The 18,144-nt window shown below is 35.4% G+C and overlaps 1 protein-coding gene, 1 long non-coding RNA gene and 1 pseudogene across 2 annotated transcripts; 1 reads left to right on the forward strand and 2 right to left on the reverse strand.

Moving 5' to 3' along the window:
- Positions 1–652: 652 nt before the first annotated feature.
- Positions 653–1,395, forward strand: LOC127264236 (agamous-like MADS-box protein AGL80; annotated as a pseudogene).
- A 4,151-nt stretch (positions 1,396–5,546) lies between these two features.
- Positions 5,547–7,356, reverse strand: LOC127263962 (uncharacterized). Its single transcript, XM_051293285.1, has 2 exons — positions 7,034–7,356; positions 5,547–6,345 (listed from the first exon to the last, which is right to left on the reverse strand). The coding sequence occupies exons 1-2, from the start codon at positions 7,354–7,356 to the stop codon at positions 5,547–5,549; spliced, it is 1,122 nt and encodes a 373-aa protein (XP_051149242.1).
- Positions 7,357–10,759: 3,403 nt separating this feature from the next.
- Positions 10,760–16,334, reverse strand: LOC127264112 (uncharacterized). Its single transcript, XR_007841614.1, has 3 exons — positions 16,146–16,334; positions 15,997–16,057; positions 10,760–11,002 (listed from the first exon to the last, which is right to left on the reverse strand). It is a non-coding gene; the product is annotated as an uncharacterized LOC127264112 (long non-coding RNA).
- Positions 16,335–18,144: the final 1,810 nt, after the last annotated feature.

Consider the following 18,144-nt stretch of genomic DNA (forward strand, 5'->3'; position numbering starts at 1 on the left):
GCATATACCAAATGATCTTATGTCTGTTATTATCTACTCGCAATATGGTATTTGCGAGAATGTTTGCCCAAATTATTAAATTACGGACACAATTCTCCTGATAATTCAATTAAGATTATACATTTGGATAATGCTGGTGAATATTCATCGAATGCATTCAACGATTATTGCATTCAATTGGAATTAATGTAGAGCACCCAGTTCCTCATGTTCATACACAAAATGGCTTGACAAAATTACTTATTAAAAGATTGCAATTGATTTCTAGACTATTACTGATGAGGTCTATGTTGTACGTTTCAACTTGGGGCATGCAATCTTATATGCAGGAAAACACATACAAATGAGGCCGACAAGCTAACTATTCCCCTATGCAATAAGTATTTGGTCACGAATCAAATATATCTCATTTACGTATTTTGGGTGTGTTGTTTATTTGCCTCAAGCCGTTTCTCTGAAGAAATTGAATATGAAGAATTAAACCATTCTTACCAAAACTTGACAACCTCATAATTTCCAGATCTTCTTTATTAATTCAGAAGGAAAACCCTTTCTCCACCCCCACCCCAATCCCCACCCCTTTATATATAGCAACCCTCTTTTGCCTTCCTTGCATTATTCACAACTCAAAATTACTTTCCTTTCGGACGAAATGACTCGAAAGAGGGTGAAGCTTGCGTACATATGCATCACCAACGATTCGGCTCGAAAGGCGACAAACAAGAAGCGCAAGAAGGGCTTGATGAAGAAGGTGAGTGAGCTAAGCACGCTGTGTGGCATAGACGCATGTGCCATCAACTACAGCCCCTACGACGTGCAGCCGGAGGTGTGGCCGGATGCCGCGGCGCACATCGCGTGCTAGCGCAGTTCAAGAGGATGCCCGAGATGGAGCAGAGTAAGAAGATGGTGAACCAGGAGGGATTCATTCGTGGCTGGATATAAAAGGTGGTGGATCAGCTGAAGAAGGTGCACAAGGAAAATCGAGAGAGAAGGAGATCACGCACCTCATGTTCCAGTGCCTCAGCGGGAAGCCCCTCCGGGGGTTGCCTTTGCCGGACCTCAACGATCTTGGATGGCTCATTGATCAGAACTTGAAGGAGATTTATAAGAGGATTAACGCTCTGACGAAGGCGCCGGCAGCCATGGCCGTGGTGGAGCCTGCAGCTGGGAATACGGCAGATCAGACAGTGGCGGGGCCGCAGAGGCAGCAGCACTGGTTTGGGGAATGGATCGCGAATCCGGTGGGGAATAATGATCATTGGCAGATTGATTGGGGGTTGCTCTTTAGGTGGCGCGGCTGGTGGCGGCGGAGTTGGGGCGGATGAGATGTTGATACCGGGGTTTAATGATGGGAATGGCTATTGATCGATGTGGTCGAGGGTGTTCTTCCCTTGAGGGGTTTATACATTTGCAAGCTTTTAACTGTTATTCCCATGATTATGTTATAAACTTATAATTAGGGTTTGCGATTTTGATTTATTTGCCTATTGATCATCAGGAGGGAGGAACATTTGGATTCTTGTTTGGTTTTACGTGGTTTGTGGATTGGTTTTTCAGTTTTATTTAATCTTTTTTTTAATAAGACATGCGGGAGTGCTTTTGATGATCATAAAGTTTTGAATTCCATGGTTGTATTGCTATTTGCTACAAATGTATCGTCTCAATCTTGAATAAGGAAACTTTATTATTGGTTGATTGATTGTTTGAGAAATTTGGTGGCAATGAAAGCTAAAAAAACGATGAAGATGATATAGATCCCGCTGGCAGGCCAGCCGAGCCGTGATCACGGCGGGAACGAGCCGGCTTCTCAAATAGCCGGCCCAGGCCGGGGTCAATATGGGGGGATCCCGGAAAGAACAAACTAACTCTCTACTAATTAGAGACTGAAGAAAGAAAAAGACCGGTATTTCTTAAACCATCCTAAGTTGATTTGGCAAAAAAGACCTATATGAGGATAACACATATGTTACATAATTCAACAAAATAAAATAAAATCTATGAGAAAACAATTCAAATCTTATATTATCCGACCAAAAAGAGTCCTATAAATATGGTTTAACTAAAAAGACATATATAAGAACAATAAATATATTATTCAACCAAAAACACCGATTTAAGAACAATACGTATATTATTTAGCCAAAAAGACCGATATAAAAACGATACAGATTTTATTCGGCCTAAAAAGACCCATGTCCATGGGGTTTGGTATTTCCTTTGTTCTTGAAAAATCTTATCACACCCCTTTTATCATTTACATATATTTGGTTGTTGTACATATATCCCTCACTTTGCCCAAGTAATTATCCATTGATATCAAGTTATTATTATTCATGAAATAATTATACTTTAATATGTCCCACTCTTGAAACATTCTAAAGACTCTACACTACTTTTAAACATCTATGTACAACCAAGCCATTTACCTATTGAAAAATAAATCTATGTATTTTGAGAACTAATTAAATAGGAGTGGTATTTAAAACAGTAAATATCTGAAAAATTATATAGACATTTGATTAAATCTCTTCGCAATGGTAACAAATCGGATTTATATTTTAATGATCCTCCTTAAATTTAATATATCACATCAAGAGCAATTCATATCTTTTTTTTTATAAAAAAAAAAAAAAAAAACCTTCAATGTTTTATGATTTCATAAATATGTCGTCAACTTGTTTTCTTAATTTTATGAATAGAAACTCCATCTCCTTTTTCTCAACGAATTCCCCGAATATATCAAAAGTGCCATGAATTGGCTTGATCATATTGTATAGAGTTCTTTACAAAAGCTAGAGGGTGTGTTCTTTCTGTATTTTTTTACACTCATTTTTCCAAAAAAAATTAATACATTACATGCATTTATTATATATATATTTCACAAAACAAACACAAGAACAAACACAAGTCTTTCTATAATTTTAAAATGTTTTGTCTATTTTCTAGCTATTCGATTGATGGATAAATGATGGCCCCTTCCTAAAAATTTTGTGGGCTGGAAAGAAATTAAAGTACGAGGTTTTTAAATATTTTTTCATATTATATATCTTTAATTTTAAATTTAATAATTATATAAATATTTTAATATTATTTTAAATATATAAAGTAACCACAATATAATATTTTTAAAATATTTATAATTTCAAATAAAATCTCAATAATTTTATGGGAGACTTGGACTAAAATATCTGTCAGTGTAATTTACTTGCAATTCAGTCCCCATTGTAAATTAATTGATTTGCAGTCCCACTGTAAATTAATTGATTTGCAGTCCCTACTTTATTGATTAGATATGTTATAACTCCCTTTTTGTATTTTCCACTCAATCACAATTGTATATGCAACATGTACTTACGATTGCTTAATAAATACTTCCAATTTTATAATATATACATACATTACCTCTCGCTCTACCCCTAATATACGATTAAATAATTTCATTTAAATACTGCGTACCTTATTTTGTAATTTTTTTTTAAAAAAAATCACAGAAAATATGCACGATTTAAAAACTGAAACCTTCCCTAACTTCCCTCACTCTCCGTCCAAGCCCTAGTTCTTCGAGAAGGAAATCGACCCTCGCGAACTCGACGATCAAGCAGTAAGACATTTTGTTCAGCGAAATAGTGAGAAAAACCGCGAATCCGCCGCGATCCCCCACGAGGAGTTCGAAGAAGTAAGTGTCTGGTCGAAACCCTTTTCGTTTTATGATTTTGTTGACAATCGAATTTTATATCGTAGTGTATTCGATTGTTTGGGGTAGAAGCCTTGGTCCCGTGTTTGTATGCCTCGGTTCGGTGATGAGGAGCCCTGGGTGTTCGGTGTTGTGTTTGTTCAACGGGTGGTTTGAAATTGTTCGAATTTTTGGCCAGGAAACCCGGTTCGGCCGATTTTGGGTGATTTTATCTGTTTTATCTTTGATTTTGTTAATTTTGGAGATGTATATTTTGTTTAGTTACTCGAAGTTGCATATTTTAGGTTTTTTGGTGGATTGTTCGGTAATTAGTCATATTTGTGGGTTGACAAATGCGGTATTATTAGGCACCAGGAGTTTCATTTGTTTGGTCTAATTTGTCAATTAATATACCTGTATGGCACTATTGTATACTCGGAATGCGTTTTTACTCCTGATAAATTGTGAAAAACTTTTAACTAAATTAGAGATTTGGATAACGTGGACTTATGGTTTTTACTTACAGACCAGGGAAAGAGCACAAATCGGTAATCAACCGATTTGCATTACCATTTTTTCATAATGAGGTGGGCAAACTGAAGCAACACATGACAGACGAACACATCACAGCTATAAAAATGACACCGTTCGGGCATTTTCTGGATTGCCCGAAAATGAAGCTTCCGTGGCACCGACTTGTTGCCCTCGTCAATAGCTTTAGTTCGGAATCTATGTCCTTCAAGATTAGAAGTGACATTGAGCTTCCGTTTGAAGTTGAAGAATATTCTGTAGTCTTAGGACTACATACGAAAGGAGTCTACGTGACCGAAAATACATCGGTCGAAAGCGAATGGTTTGTTCGGATTTTTGGGAGCAAGCTGCGTTCTGTAACCCGCGGCCAGGTGTTGCAGAAGTTGCATGAGGCTCTGTTGCAGGGGCTGGAGCCTCTTTCTATTGCGGACGTTGCCCGTCTCTTTATTTTGCTTGTTTTTGCAAATATTTTATTTTGTTCTGCGAATTATTCTATACCCCTTTTTTTGTTACCGTATGTGGAAGACCTGAGTGCGATTGGTGACTATGCGTGGGGACCCACGAGTCACCGTTATCTGTTGAAGTCTATAAGCGACTTCAAGTCCGGGAAAAAATATTTGACAGGCTGTACCGCCGGTTTGTTGGTAAGCAATGTAATATTGAATTTGTTAATTTTTTCTACTTATTTTGGTATATTGCACAATATGTATTATTGTTGGCAGTAATGTTTATTACAATATGTGCAGGCTTGGTTCAATGAGAGGGTCCTAACTTTGGAAAGGGCACGGTGCCTTCCGAAGGTACCGCGTCTCTTTCGGTGGCTGAATAGCCTCAGTCCAATGTCCAGGGTTCATGCAGTTGGTGAATTGACATCCCTAAAGCGGTCAGATATTCAGGAATTCTATCAGATAGGCACGGAAGAAAAGTTTATTCGTGCAATTTTCCATGCTTCGGAGGTAAATGCATTATTCAATGTTGCTACCATTGTAAATGGATAAAATAATTTCTTATATGACATTATTAACATATGTTGCAGGAAGCAGCTCAGCAAATTGCGGCATTGAAGGTGGAGCTACGGAAGAAAGACGCTGCAATTGCCAGACTTGCTCATAAATTGCAAAGATCTAGAGCTGGTGTTGTCGATGACGACAGTGAAGGTGAGGGTGAGGACGAGAGCGATGGCGAGGAGGGTGATGCATGGAAAATAAATAAGAACATAAATAACTACAAAGGTTTCCAATGTATAAGGTTACATACATGCCTAAAGAGAGCATGTAAAACAGCATACACGAACAGTTATACCCAGCATTCTAACAAAATGACAACCGTAGCTAATATCAAATTACGTACCAGAAAATGCTAAAGTAAACATCCCATCATCCCCATCCACTGCAATTGCACTTAGCAGACACCCTTTGTGTTTGTTTTTTATATGTGTCCCATCAAGAAAGAGTAGGGGCCTGCAACCCCTCAAAAAACCCAGCCGGCATGCACCTAAACAAACAAAAAGGCGCTGGAAACGTTTGGTTGCCTGCTCAAATTCGCAGTCTATAATACTTTCCGGATTTGACTCCCGAAGTGCATGACAGTACCACGGAAGTTGTGAGAAACTGTCTCTACCTCCACCATTAATTGCCCTTATAGCATTCTCTTTGCCACGCCATGCTTTATGATATTTAACGTCAATCCTATAATCTGTTTGGATATGCTCCCAGATGTCGGATGCCTTATACGCTGGCATAGAACGTATCTTATCTTTGTAGACTTCAGAAATCCAGTTCGCATCGGCTGCTGGATGATCTCTTGATTGCAATAGACTCATAGTACATGTGTGATGTAAATTGCACTTACGAATGCTGAATGATGCATCACGAGCATGGAAGGATGCATAAATACGCCAACCACAGCCTTTGTCGATGCACACCACAATAATTTTGCTCGAATCATTCTTTTGGTACCTGAAGTGTTTCTGAGTGGCAATAGAATAATTCTTCAGTAACTTTCTAAACTCCTGCGGTCCCTTGAATGTTTGACCTTCCCCGACAATGCATCTCTGCATTGCAATTAGACTAGTATTTTCGTCGGGAATAAAGATACCACCTACGCAATCTTCGTTCAATCCCAAACATTCAGCCTCACCCCTACATTACAAATACAATAATAAAAATGAAAATTATGTCAGATGTAAGTAGTTCAAATTCTATATGGTAATAGATATTTTCTTCGTAAATAGAAAAACATGGGTACCCATCTTACTCAACCTTGTATGTCCACGGTGTCTACGGTTACCTACCGTGTCATCCAGGGTATTTAAAAGAACAACTACATCTATTCACCGCAGCAGGCTACGTGATGCAGTAAATGTCACGGGCTACAGAAATTTCAACGCATCGATCATGGTACACCTACCTAAACCAGATTGCTAGAGGATATTGACAGTGGCGTGTAAAAAAGGAGTGAAAATCGTTAAATACCTTCAAGACGTTATATCCCCACTACATATCTTTACAATCTCTTCAGTGGTTCGTTCTGCACCGCGCTACTACAAAATCGCGGAGGTGGATACTTACTACCTACAAACAACATCGCAACAATATACCACGGTATTGTTGTATGCCAATATCATGAAAGAAGTATCACTAACGTAACCTATAAATAACATGTTTTTAGATGTGTTGAACATGACATTATAAGTGCTTATAGACTGGATTCTTACAAACTGCATTATAAGTGGTTATAGACTGCATTCTTTCATAAGGAACAATTGTGACTGCATTCTATAACAAAGTTGAATCAAGACTACTTAATTACAAATGATGAGTAACGTACCTACGTCCAACCGTGTTTCGGAGAGGCACGCTCTGGTGCTCGCTTCTACACCGTGCAATCATATCCACAAACATTACCTTTAACAAGATATGCATTCTCCACATATTGGCGACATCATCGTCACACAATAACGTCACGTAGCTTTTCTGAATAGGTGCAATATATTGGAGTTTTACCGCCTCAATACTCACTTTACTCCATCTTTTTGATATATTCCGGTACAGATCCTCCAGCGTGGTGCCCTCTTCTAAACCAATTACATTATGATCACCTTCGTAGGAACATATAATTAATAATTTCAGACTACTTTGCTCCATGTCCATCGGAACCTAACGATCCAACCAATGGATGTATGAACTATATTAGGTCGTATGAGCGATTAGATAATCTTACACAGAATACACTAAAATCATATGTTCTTACGGAATTCTAGTAATGTCTTGATCCTCAAATAGCAACAAATTACCCATTTCACAAAATAAATATTACCCTTAAACTCTAAATAGCAACAGAATTTATTATCAAAATCACCCAAAATAATACCCAAACATTTTCTTCCAAATAATAATTTTCCAACTAAGATATCGATACAAAAACACACCTGGTACATCTAATTTCACCGGAGAACAAGAAAGACAGGCCAGAGAACCGATGACAGCCTTCGGTAGTTCTTCGACCAAATCAACCGACCGCCAACGACAGGGAACCGGAATAGGATTCGGAGAGTGCCCTAGGAAATTCTCCAATCGAACCAGACAAGAAGCGGCGATGTAAAATCGGACAAACAATTAAGAACCTTACCTGTGCGGGATGTGGCTTTCGAGCTCACGGAAGAGGACAACGGATTGAGAAGAATTTTTTGCGCGAAGAGAAACATAATTAAGAAAAAAAACGAGTAAGGAGGAAGAAGAAGGAAGAAGGAAAAAGGGGGGAGTGCAGACAAATTTTTTATCATTAGGAACTGAATCCCAATTGATAAATGGACAGAGGGATTTTTGGCTAATTATCCGTAATTTTATTTTGAAAAATGTTGTTTGATAATTTTTTTTTTAAGTTTGGATTTTGATTTTTAATTTAAATAATAGTTTAGATTTCATAACTAATAAGTTAAAATAATATATTTATATAAAAAAATCATCAAAACTAAATAGTATTCTTTCATTCCGGGTAAGATGACCCTTTTAATTAGGGATACAGTATTTTATGTAGTATAATTTAATAGGTTAATTATAGTAGTTATAATATTATTTTATTATTTTTTATATAAATAGTATTACTATTATTTTTTAAATAAAAATTAATATATATGATTAAAAGAATTTTATAATATGTATTTAAATATTTTAAACATTATATTTCAGTAAAATATACTTCCTACGCCTCAATCGAAAGGGATCCTTTGGAATTTTGTAGTAGATTAAAAAATAATAGTTAAATTCATAGTGTAATCGCAATATTCAAATTCATTTAATGAAATATCATGATTTCTCCATTGTATTCTAACCCCTGGATGGCATATACTTGAGATAAATACTCACGAAATACCTTATAATAGAACTAGGAGATACATATAAATCACTTAACCAGACCTAATTAGATGAATTCGAAAGAAAATCATGCTGCTAGGTGGACCAAAAACTCTCACGAAAGTGGCTCTTTGAACGCAATTTGACTTTAAAATATAGTAAAAGGTAGGTAGCGAATTAACCATTTAATTCATCACTCACGAGTATCGATGAAAATAGCTCATAGGGTAGTGAAGTATGAATCTAAGAATAGATCATCAACACAATAATCAATTATTGGTTTAGCTTTCCAGAATACTTATAACTATAAAGTTCTAGAATCGCGAGGTATATTAACAAGTATTTATGGTGATCACATTTACACAACATTCTAATGTACAAAGTATATACATATATCGCCTCTATTACTATCTATTTAGCGGGCATCTATTTCTCTTTTCGCATCCCTAATAAATTATCAACTAATTAAACATTAAAACAAATTCACTCATTTTTCTCAACCTTTACACCTTTATTTCCCCACCTTTTTTCACATTGCGCTTCACCCATATCCCACCCTTTATTTCGCATTTAATTTTGTACTTGCATTCAAATTCAGTAACATAAAATTACATTCAACACATCTTTAATCCAGTTCTAAGTCATAGACTCTCATTCATTCTTGAATCTTCCCTTGCACTTACAACTTAAGTTCGACCTAGCACTCACTAGTTAACATGAAAAAAATATATTATTTGATGAAAAGCTTTTGGGCTATAACGTAATACTTTAGCACACATGGAGTACATTTTTCATATTATATTCTTTACCAAAAGCCAATTTTCAAACATCAATTTTTTGGCGTTGTTGCTGGATAATTTGTTCTAAGGATGTATTTAAGTATGATGGCGAGTTTTATAATAATAAATGTAGTTTAGAATTCATATTCTAACTCCAAATACTAATTACACTCTCTTTAATTGGACAGGGCCCATAAAAAGGTACTTCACAACTTACTGCTCGTGCTAAAAGGAATTTAAAGAAAGAATCTCAAGAAAACAAGTCATGGTAGATAATATTAATGCAGATATCTCTCAAATACTTCATGTCCCTCAATTAGAAGTTGTGCCTGAACCACCTGCTATTACTGATATTTTGATTCAAACACTGCAAACCATACAATAAGGGATGAATAAATTACGAGATCATTTTCACAGAGTAGAGCAAGTGCAAGTCCTACAGAATTAAGCATTTCAGCAAGGGTTAGCCCATCATGTCAATGGCAATGTGAATGTGCAACCATCGCAGAATAGAGCTAGAAATGGACAAGCTCCGTAAGATAATGTGACAATGGATGCGCGCTATAAGGCCTTACTAGATGCAACCCTGGTCTTCAATGATGTGCCTCACATTCAAAGAAATTTCAAAGTTAAACTAGCTATGGTCTTGTTGGTAAGTCAAGATTAGTGGCTTGAGGAATGAGAGCCCTTACGATCATCTCCAGAGGTTTTCCAGAGTCTGCTCAACATTCAAAATTAGTGGAATATCGGATAATGAAGCTAAGCTTATTCTATTCCCATTCTCACTCCATGGCGAAGCTCGCAAATGGATCAACTTTCTTCCAACACCACCCACCTTTGCAGAGAAAATTCAATAATTTTTGTCCAGCCTCCATTCTGCAAGTAAGACCACCCAGCAGAGGCTATAAATTTCTCAATTCAAACAAGGAGCATATGAGACCTTGCCGCAAGCCTTGTATCATTTCAAATCTATACTTCACAACTGCCCGCACCAATAATTTCCAGATCATCTTCAGATTAAAACTTTTTATACTGGGGTGGATATTCATATAAGAGTCGCGTTGGACTCAACTGTTGGCCACTCTTTAATGAATTGAGGTGCAATGGATGCATATAAAATTATTGAAAAAAATGTCTTCTAGCATAAGCAAATGGACATAAGCAAGTCTTTCAACAAGGATATGATTATATGAGGTACCTGATACGATTTTTAATGAAGCCAGATTTGATAATCTTAGCATGCATGTCAAAAAGCTAACAAAATGATTAAGAAAAGTCAGTTCAACTTTAGAAAGATCAAGTGATGAAAGTGACGAATCCAAAACAAGCAGAAGATGAAAAAGGCGAGTCACAAGCATTAGTTGAATGCGAATAGAAAGTAGAAACTATATGCTATGCGGGGGGTGAAAAATCAACAATCTTCTTTTTCAATAAAGAAAGCCTCAACAACAAATTTTCTAATGACAACATCACCCGTAATAGCATCAACCGCAACATCACTATCAAGGGCAGCCATTGCAAGCTCAAGGAGGATCTTATCTATTTCAACCTCATTATCAACCGCATCCACAAAACCATTCTCAACCTTCATATTACAATCTTCCTCAGCCCATCAATACCACTCGCAGCAGCCCTTTACCCTGCAAACTCCATCTTTAGCTGATCTGGAAGAGATGATAAAGAAATAATGAGGACAACATGTAGTTTCAACAAAACACAGCTGGCACAATAAAGTTACTGAAGAAGCAATTGGGTTAGATCACCAAACCATTAAAAGTCAAAACACCAGGCCATCAACCCGGTAATGTGGACAAAAATCCAAAATAAACAAAGGCAATTGAGACCAGAAGTGGCAAACAACTCCCTAGTCCATATTAAGATAATGATTCTTCCTTCACTCATATTACCAAAATGTATTCTCCAATTGCAGGGGCGATTGCAACCACACAAAGGAGAAACAATCAAAGAACGGAAAACATGGAGTTGGAAATTCGCAAGCATCTTCTAAGATAATTTTGCGAATTGCGTACCCCAGCCACTCAAGCGAAAGGAAACATATAAGCAATTCAATAATTTTTCTAAAATATTTCAGCAATTACACATCACTATTCCTTTTTTCGATGCATTGTTACAGATGCCAGCATACTCTAAATTTCTAAAGGACATTCTAGCAAAAAGGCGTACATTTCTTGAGGATGAATTGCAAATTTTATTGACAAAGACATGTAGGGCAATTTTTAAAGAAAAAATTCCGATAAATTGGAAGATCCCGGAAGTTTTATAATTGCATGTACATTAGGAAAGCTAGAACCTGAAAAAGGCATTATGTGAAAAAAAATTATTGATGTTTTAGTACATGTGAATGAGTTTATTTTTCCAACAAACATTATCGTTATGGAGATAAGTGAGGATAGGATACTCCGCTCATATTAAGGAGACTTTTTCTTGCCACTGTACAAGCAAAAATCAATGTCGCAAAAGGCAAACTGACATTGCACCTTGGCGAGGACAAAGTCACATTTGTAATGAAAGAAGTTATGTTACATACTCAGGATAACAATAATGGCTTTGATCTTATAGGAATTAAATTGCATAATTGTCATTGACTATGTTTTAATAAATAGTTCATTTCAGGAACTTGAATGTGATCAACCTCAATCAATGAAAATAACCGAGGTTTCTGAAAAAGATGATTCAAATCCTTACAAGAAAATCCATGAAATATCCAAGGTTGCGAATGAAAAACTAAAATTCTAATTCAAAAATTTCCATGATCATCTTAAGTATCCGCTTTTGGGAGAAGAAAGTAAATATCCAATAGTGATCTCCAGGTCTCTATGTGATGATCAGAAAGAACAATTGTTCATGGTTATAAGAAAATATATAGAACTCATCCAGTGGTCAACCAACGGCATCAAAGGAATAAGCCCCACGGTTTGCATGCACATATCTACTTAGAGGAGAATATGAAACCATGTCGCCAACCAAAGCGATGTCTTAACAAAAATACGCAAGAGGCCAAGAAAGAGGTAACAAAATTTTTTCATGTAGAAATTATTATGGTGATACATAATAAAGAATGGGTGAGCCTCACTCAAGTAGTTCAAAAAAAAAAAAAAAGAATTCGTAGAAGAAAAAAATGACAAAGGAGAAGTGTTTACATCAAAACTAGTAACTGGTTGGCGAGTATGTATAGATTAAAGGAACCTTAATGCATTTACATGCAAGGATCATTTCTCATTACGTTTTTGGATCAATGTTTACAAACGCTTAGTGGTCATGAATTCTACTACTTCTTAAAGGATTATTTTGGATACCACCAAATCCCATTCAATCATCATAATGTTAAGAAAACGACTTTCACATGCCCCTATGAAAACTTTGCGTATCGAAGAATGACATTTGAGTTATGTAATGCATATACGATTTTTCAAATGTGTATTATCACATCTTCAGTTATTTATTAGATCTTATGTTGAAGTTTTCCTAGATGGTTTTTATCTATATGGAAAAACATTTTTCACATGTCTCACGAATTTAGAACAGATGTTGATTTGATGTTAAGTCAAACTTGGTCTTGAATTAAGAGAAATGTCATTTTATGGTCAAATAAGGATATCTTTTGGGCCATAAAGTCTCCATAGTAGGGATAGAAGTGGATAAAGCTAAAGTAAGTGTGATTATGAAGTTGTGAAATAGCTACAAGAAGTTTTCTGGGACATGTTGGATTTTATCGAAGATTTTTTAAGGATTTCAGACAATTTTGTAGCCTATTATTGCTTTAGTATGCAAGGATGCTCCTTTCATATGGTCTGACAAGTGTGAGGAGGTGTTACAATGCCTTAAGGAAAGACTAATATCCTCTCCAAATGTACAAGCTTTTGATTGGAGTCAACCTTTTAAACTAATGTGCGGCGCGAGTGATGGAGCAATAGGAGTTGTTCTAGGTCAGAAGCTAGAGCAAAATCACCATGGTATTCACTATGTGAATAAAACTTTAGATAGTGCGCATCGCAATTACACTACAAGAGAGAAAGAACCTTTGGCAATTGTCTTCGCGTTTGAAAATTTCAGACCCTACTTGGTTGGATCTAAGAAAATTGTTTACACTAACCATGCGGCACTAAGATATCTGATGGATAAAAAAGATTCTAAAATATACCTAATCTGATGTATTATTATTGCAAGTTTATATTGAAATCAAAGATATAAAAAAAAGTCATAATCTAGTAGGCTACCGTTAGATTCGCCACCATCAGGTATAAATGAATGCTTTCCTAATAAGATTTTGTATATTTTTCAAGGTAACACGCCCTGGTTGACGGAGTATGCCAACTTTCATGCTAGTGGTATTATCAATTCTATTTGAATTACAAAGAGAGAAAGTGATGTTTTAGCTTTGTCAATCACTATTTATGAGAGAAATCATATTTATTCACTTTGGCGAAGATGGAATCATTAGACGATGCGTATCTGAATTTGTGATATCATGTATTCTTCATGAGTGCTACGGTTCACTCGTTGGTTGACATTTTGCAGGCCAATAAACCAGTTCTAAAGTACTTCAATCGGGATTCTATTGGCTAACGATACACTTGGATGCTCAGACCTTTGTCAAGCAATGCGATACGTGCAAGAGATTTGGTATTATCACAAAGCATGATGAAATTCCACAAAAGGGAATTCTCTAAGTAGATTTATTCAATATATGGGGAATTGATTTTATGTGACCTTTTCCCAAGTCCCATAGGAATGTTTACATCTTGGTCACGGTTGATTACATCAGTAAACAGGTCGAGGTATTTGCTCTTCCTACCAATGATGCAATTCAAGTAACTAAATTTATACAAAAATATATTTTCTAACGATTTGGTGTTCTCAAGTCTTTTATTAGCGATGAAGGCACATATTTTGCCAACAAGCGATGTACTATACTTCTCTCCAAGTACAACATCTGTCACAGCCTCGCTACTCCCTATCATCCACAATCCAGTGGAGAGGTCTCTGAAAGGCTTGGTGTCTGAAGCTAAAACATATTTTGCAGACAACTGTTAGTAAAAATAGAAAGGACTAGTCCTTGAAACTAGATAGAATGTTGCATATAGATTGGTATATAGAAAGTTCTGCCACATACCTCTGGAGATAGAGCATCGTGCATATGAGGCAATTCAGTTCTTGAACTTTGCTATTTTGTCTGAGCAATAGAAGAGAAAGAAGTTTTTGATAGAGTAGATGGGTTCCATTTAATGCTAAAACTTATAAAACGTAAGCTAAATTCTACCATGATAATATGATTTGCCACAGGCACTTTTTTAAAAGGGAGACAAAGTTTTGTTGTAAAATTCCAGCCAACATCTATTCCTTGGAAAGCTTAAATCTCGATGAACTAGCCCTTATACTATAAAGGAAGTCCTAGCCAATGGTGCAGTGCGAATCGAAAATCCAAATTATATGGATGGCCATGGTTTTTTCTTGGTAAATGGAATATGTTTGAAAAATGTTATTTAAGGATTTTCTATGATTTGTGATTCTCAAATGTTAACACCAGCTAATGCGAAAGCCAATGTTATATAGTTTTTTTTTAAAAAAAAATGTTATATAGTTTTTTTTTTAAAAAAAAAAAGACATCAGTTAATGCGAGCCCAACTGTTGCTTGTTCGCGGACAAACAATGATTTACTATGAAAAAGGAAGCTGACCACTGAACAAAACGCATTTGTATCCTTCCCAGTATCCGTTGAATTTTAATATTTTCATTTACTACATTGATTGAGTAAATTGCATCATAGTTACACTTAATCACATTCTAAGATAGATTAAAATCTTTGTAGCATAGATTCAGAAGAGCTAAAACCAGCGCGATTCGTGAGACCATCCTCGCAATCGCATTCTACTAGGGCAAACTTTTTGGAAACTATAGAAAATTATATTTAGACCCCTTCAAATCTATAAAATTTCAAAATTTCCACCTAGAATGTTAAAACCCCAAAACTCCTTCAGTTCTCCTTAACTATTGATAACAAAACCCTTCAACTTCTCTCAGAAAACTTCTTTCGTACATCATCTCACGAAATTCTTAATATTTCAAAATCGAGTGATTTCACCGTGTCCAACCAAAAATTTGAAGTTGTTTCTAAAAATCAAGGTGCTCACACTCGATTTAATGGATCATATTTGCATTAGACTGCCAGCATTTGATCCTATGAGCTTTTGCATTAATCGTAGCAAATATCTTCAAACTCTGTGTTTCGAACGTGTGTTAATTGTTTACTATTGTCTTCAACAAGTTAAACTAGTTAGAGTTTATATATTTTGTTTCATGGAACTTCGTTCGATTTTGAAGGGATTTTGATTCCCATATTTATAAATCTTCAAAGTTCCTATATGATCACTTTTAGAACTATCCTCACTCTAAGGAGGCCGTATTTAACTTGTTTTTTGCACTAAGAATAGGCGAGCGTTGGTGTACTAAGAAATTCAGAACAAAAAACCTTGACCTAACCCCTCTTTCACAACCCTATTACTTTAGTGCCACTCTTTTAGGATCAATTCATAACATTGAGATATTTTGTTGAGATTATTTTCCAAGACTTCATACACCAAAGTTTTTGATAATAGAAATAAAATCCAAAGACAACCAGGCTACTCGCAAGACTTACTAGTTGTGGCATTCACAGACGTAGGACCTGACATCCAAGACCTTAGGCAAGCGGTTGCCATCTTTGAAGAGGATAAAAGAATGAAGTATCAGAAGAAGTTTACGAAGTTTGATTCAATCTTTGAGATAAAGGTTGCAAGGCTAACAAACCTCACGGGGAGGAAGAGGTTCAATCACGTATCTAGCACTGTGTTAGTTGAATCCCTGTCACCTGATGCATACTATAGGCGAAAGGACTATTTGCTTGCAACTCAGAATTGGTCAGTGCTAGAAAGGCTATCTCGGCCTTTTCCTCTATAGTTGACCAAGATGTTTGGAGACAAGTCCCATTGCACAATCGGAAACGTCGAGCTTTGAATTGCAGAAAACTTAATTAGCGAGAATAATGAATTAGGAATTTAAGCCATTAAATTGATGGGCATACCTTTTTGGAGGTGAAGGTTTTGGTGGGACTGGTTTGTCGACCATTTATCATAGAATAAATGACAAAAAAACTCTGGCTGTGACTACCATGGCTAGTTGTGGTAGCGATTCCAATAATTATAAACGATTGTTGTTTTTATTGTTTGGACTAAATTATATCTTTTGGATTCATTTTTTTTTTAATTTTCATGGTGACTTTGTTAGGTTTTTGTGTTTTTCGGTTTAAAATTTTCTTAAAGAAAAAGAAATAATGTTGGAGAACTTTGTTAATTTTGGATTCTTGTGTGTGTGCATATACATATACATATATATGTATATAGCAATTACAGGTTTGTTTGTGAAATGGTGTGTGTATATCAATCTTTTGCTTTTTCAATTTGATCCAATATGACAAAATTGCATTAGTGTATTTGCAATTTGGTTCAAATTGGGTCAAATTGTAAATAAGAATTTTTATTTTTTTAATAAAAAAATATTACTTTTTTCATTTCCTAACAAAGTATTTATTTAGTTTTTACGTCATTGTACTTAATATTAAAGTTATTCTTATATTTTTATAATATTTTGTACAAATATTATTGCATTTGTAGTATACAACACTAATAAAAGTATTTTTATTTTTTTCTTAATTTGTACTCCGTATGAATATACTATTAATATTTAAAGTTTGACACGTAAAAAATAAATGAATATTTAATTAGGGGACGAAAGTAATATTATTTTTAAAAAATTTTCATGTCATCATAGGAAAGTACGCCACTAGGCATCCACATCAACTTTGTGTGTAGCCACATTATCGCACGTGCTCCTCACGTACAATTTTATGGCGTCGGATGATAGAAACAACAATATTTTCATACTTATTGTCCTAAAATCAAGAATTAAAAAACAATATTAAAAATAATAATTGAACCCACTTAGGGGATACAAATTACAATTTTTCTGATGATTTATGGTATAAACGGTAGTAAAAGCAATTTTCTCCAAAACTTATCAAGACTAGAGGCAGACAAAAGAGACACACTGATAGTATCTAAAATATGATGATGTTTACGCTCAGCTTGACCATTTTTTTTAAAAGTGTATGAACAAGAACGTTGAATCATTGTACCTTGAGCAAAAAGAAAATTTAACAAAGTAGAATTCTTATACTCAAATCTATTATCAGTATGAATGGTCTGTATGAAATAGGAGAATTAAGTTTGAACATTTGAGAATATTGAATTTATACTTGAGGTGATTCCGAATGTCATTTCAAAAAATATATCCATGTAAACCGTGAGTAATCATCTAGAAATATGATATAACAATGAGAAGAACTCCAAATATCATAATGAACCACGCTTTTGTTTTCACTCACACGTACACCTTGGGAGTATTCGCAGGAGGTCACCCATCCTAAAATTACCCTAGAGCAACCAAGCTCAGCTCTAAATTTCTCTCGAGTGGGCTCACGAAAATAAATGAGTACATTGTTGACATAAGTAGTCTATTCAATCCATTTAATTTCTATTTTTAATCTCGGGGATATCATATCCTTCTTGACTCATCTCTATTCAACTCCAAAGATATAACAGTAAGGGATATTGTTTTCCTAAAGGACGGTGGTGTAAGCAATCAAATGATTCAAAACTAGTAAAATCCAAGTGACTCTTGCTAACTAGAAACTGAATTTTAGAAAAAAGATGCATGACCAAGCGAATGTGCCACTAGAAACTGAAAGAGG

Source organism: Andrographis paniculata, unplaced genomic scaffold, assembly GCF_009805555.1.
Source record: "Andrographis paniculata isolate CXL003 unplaced genomic scaffold, ASM980555v1 Contig69END, whole genome shotgun sequence".
In the NCBI taxonomy this organism is placed as follows: Eukaryota; Viridiplantae; Streptophyta; class Magnoliopsida; order Lamiales; family Acanthaceae; genus Andrographis; species Andrographis paniculata.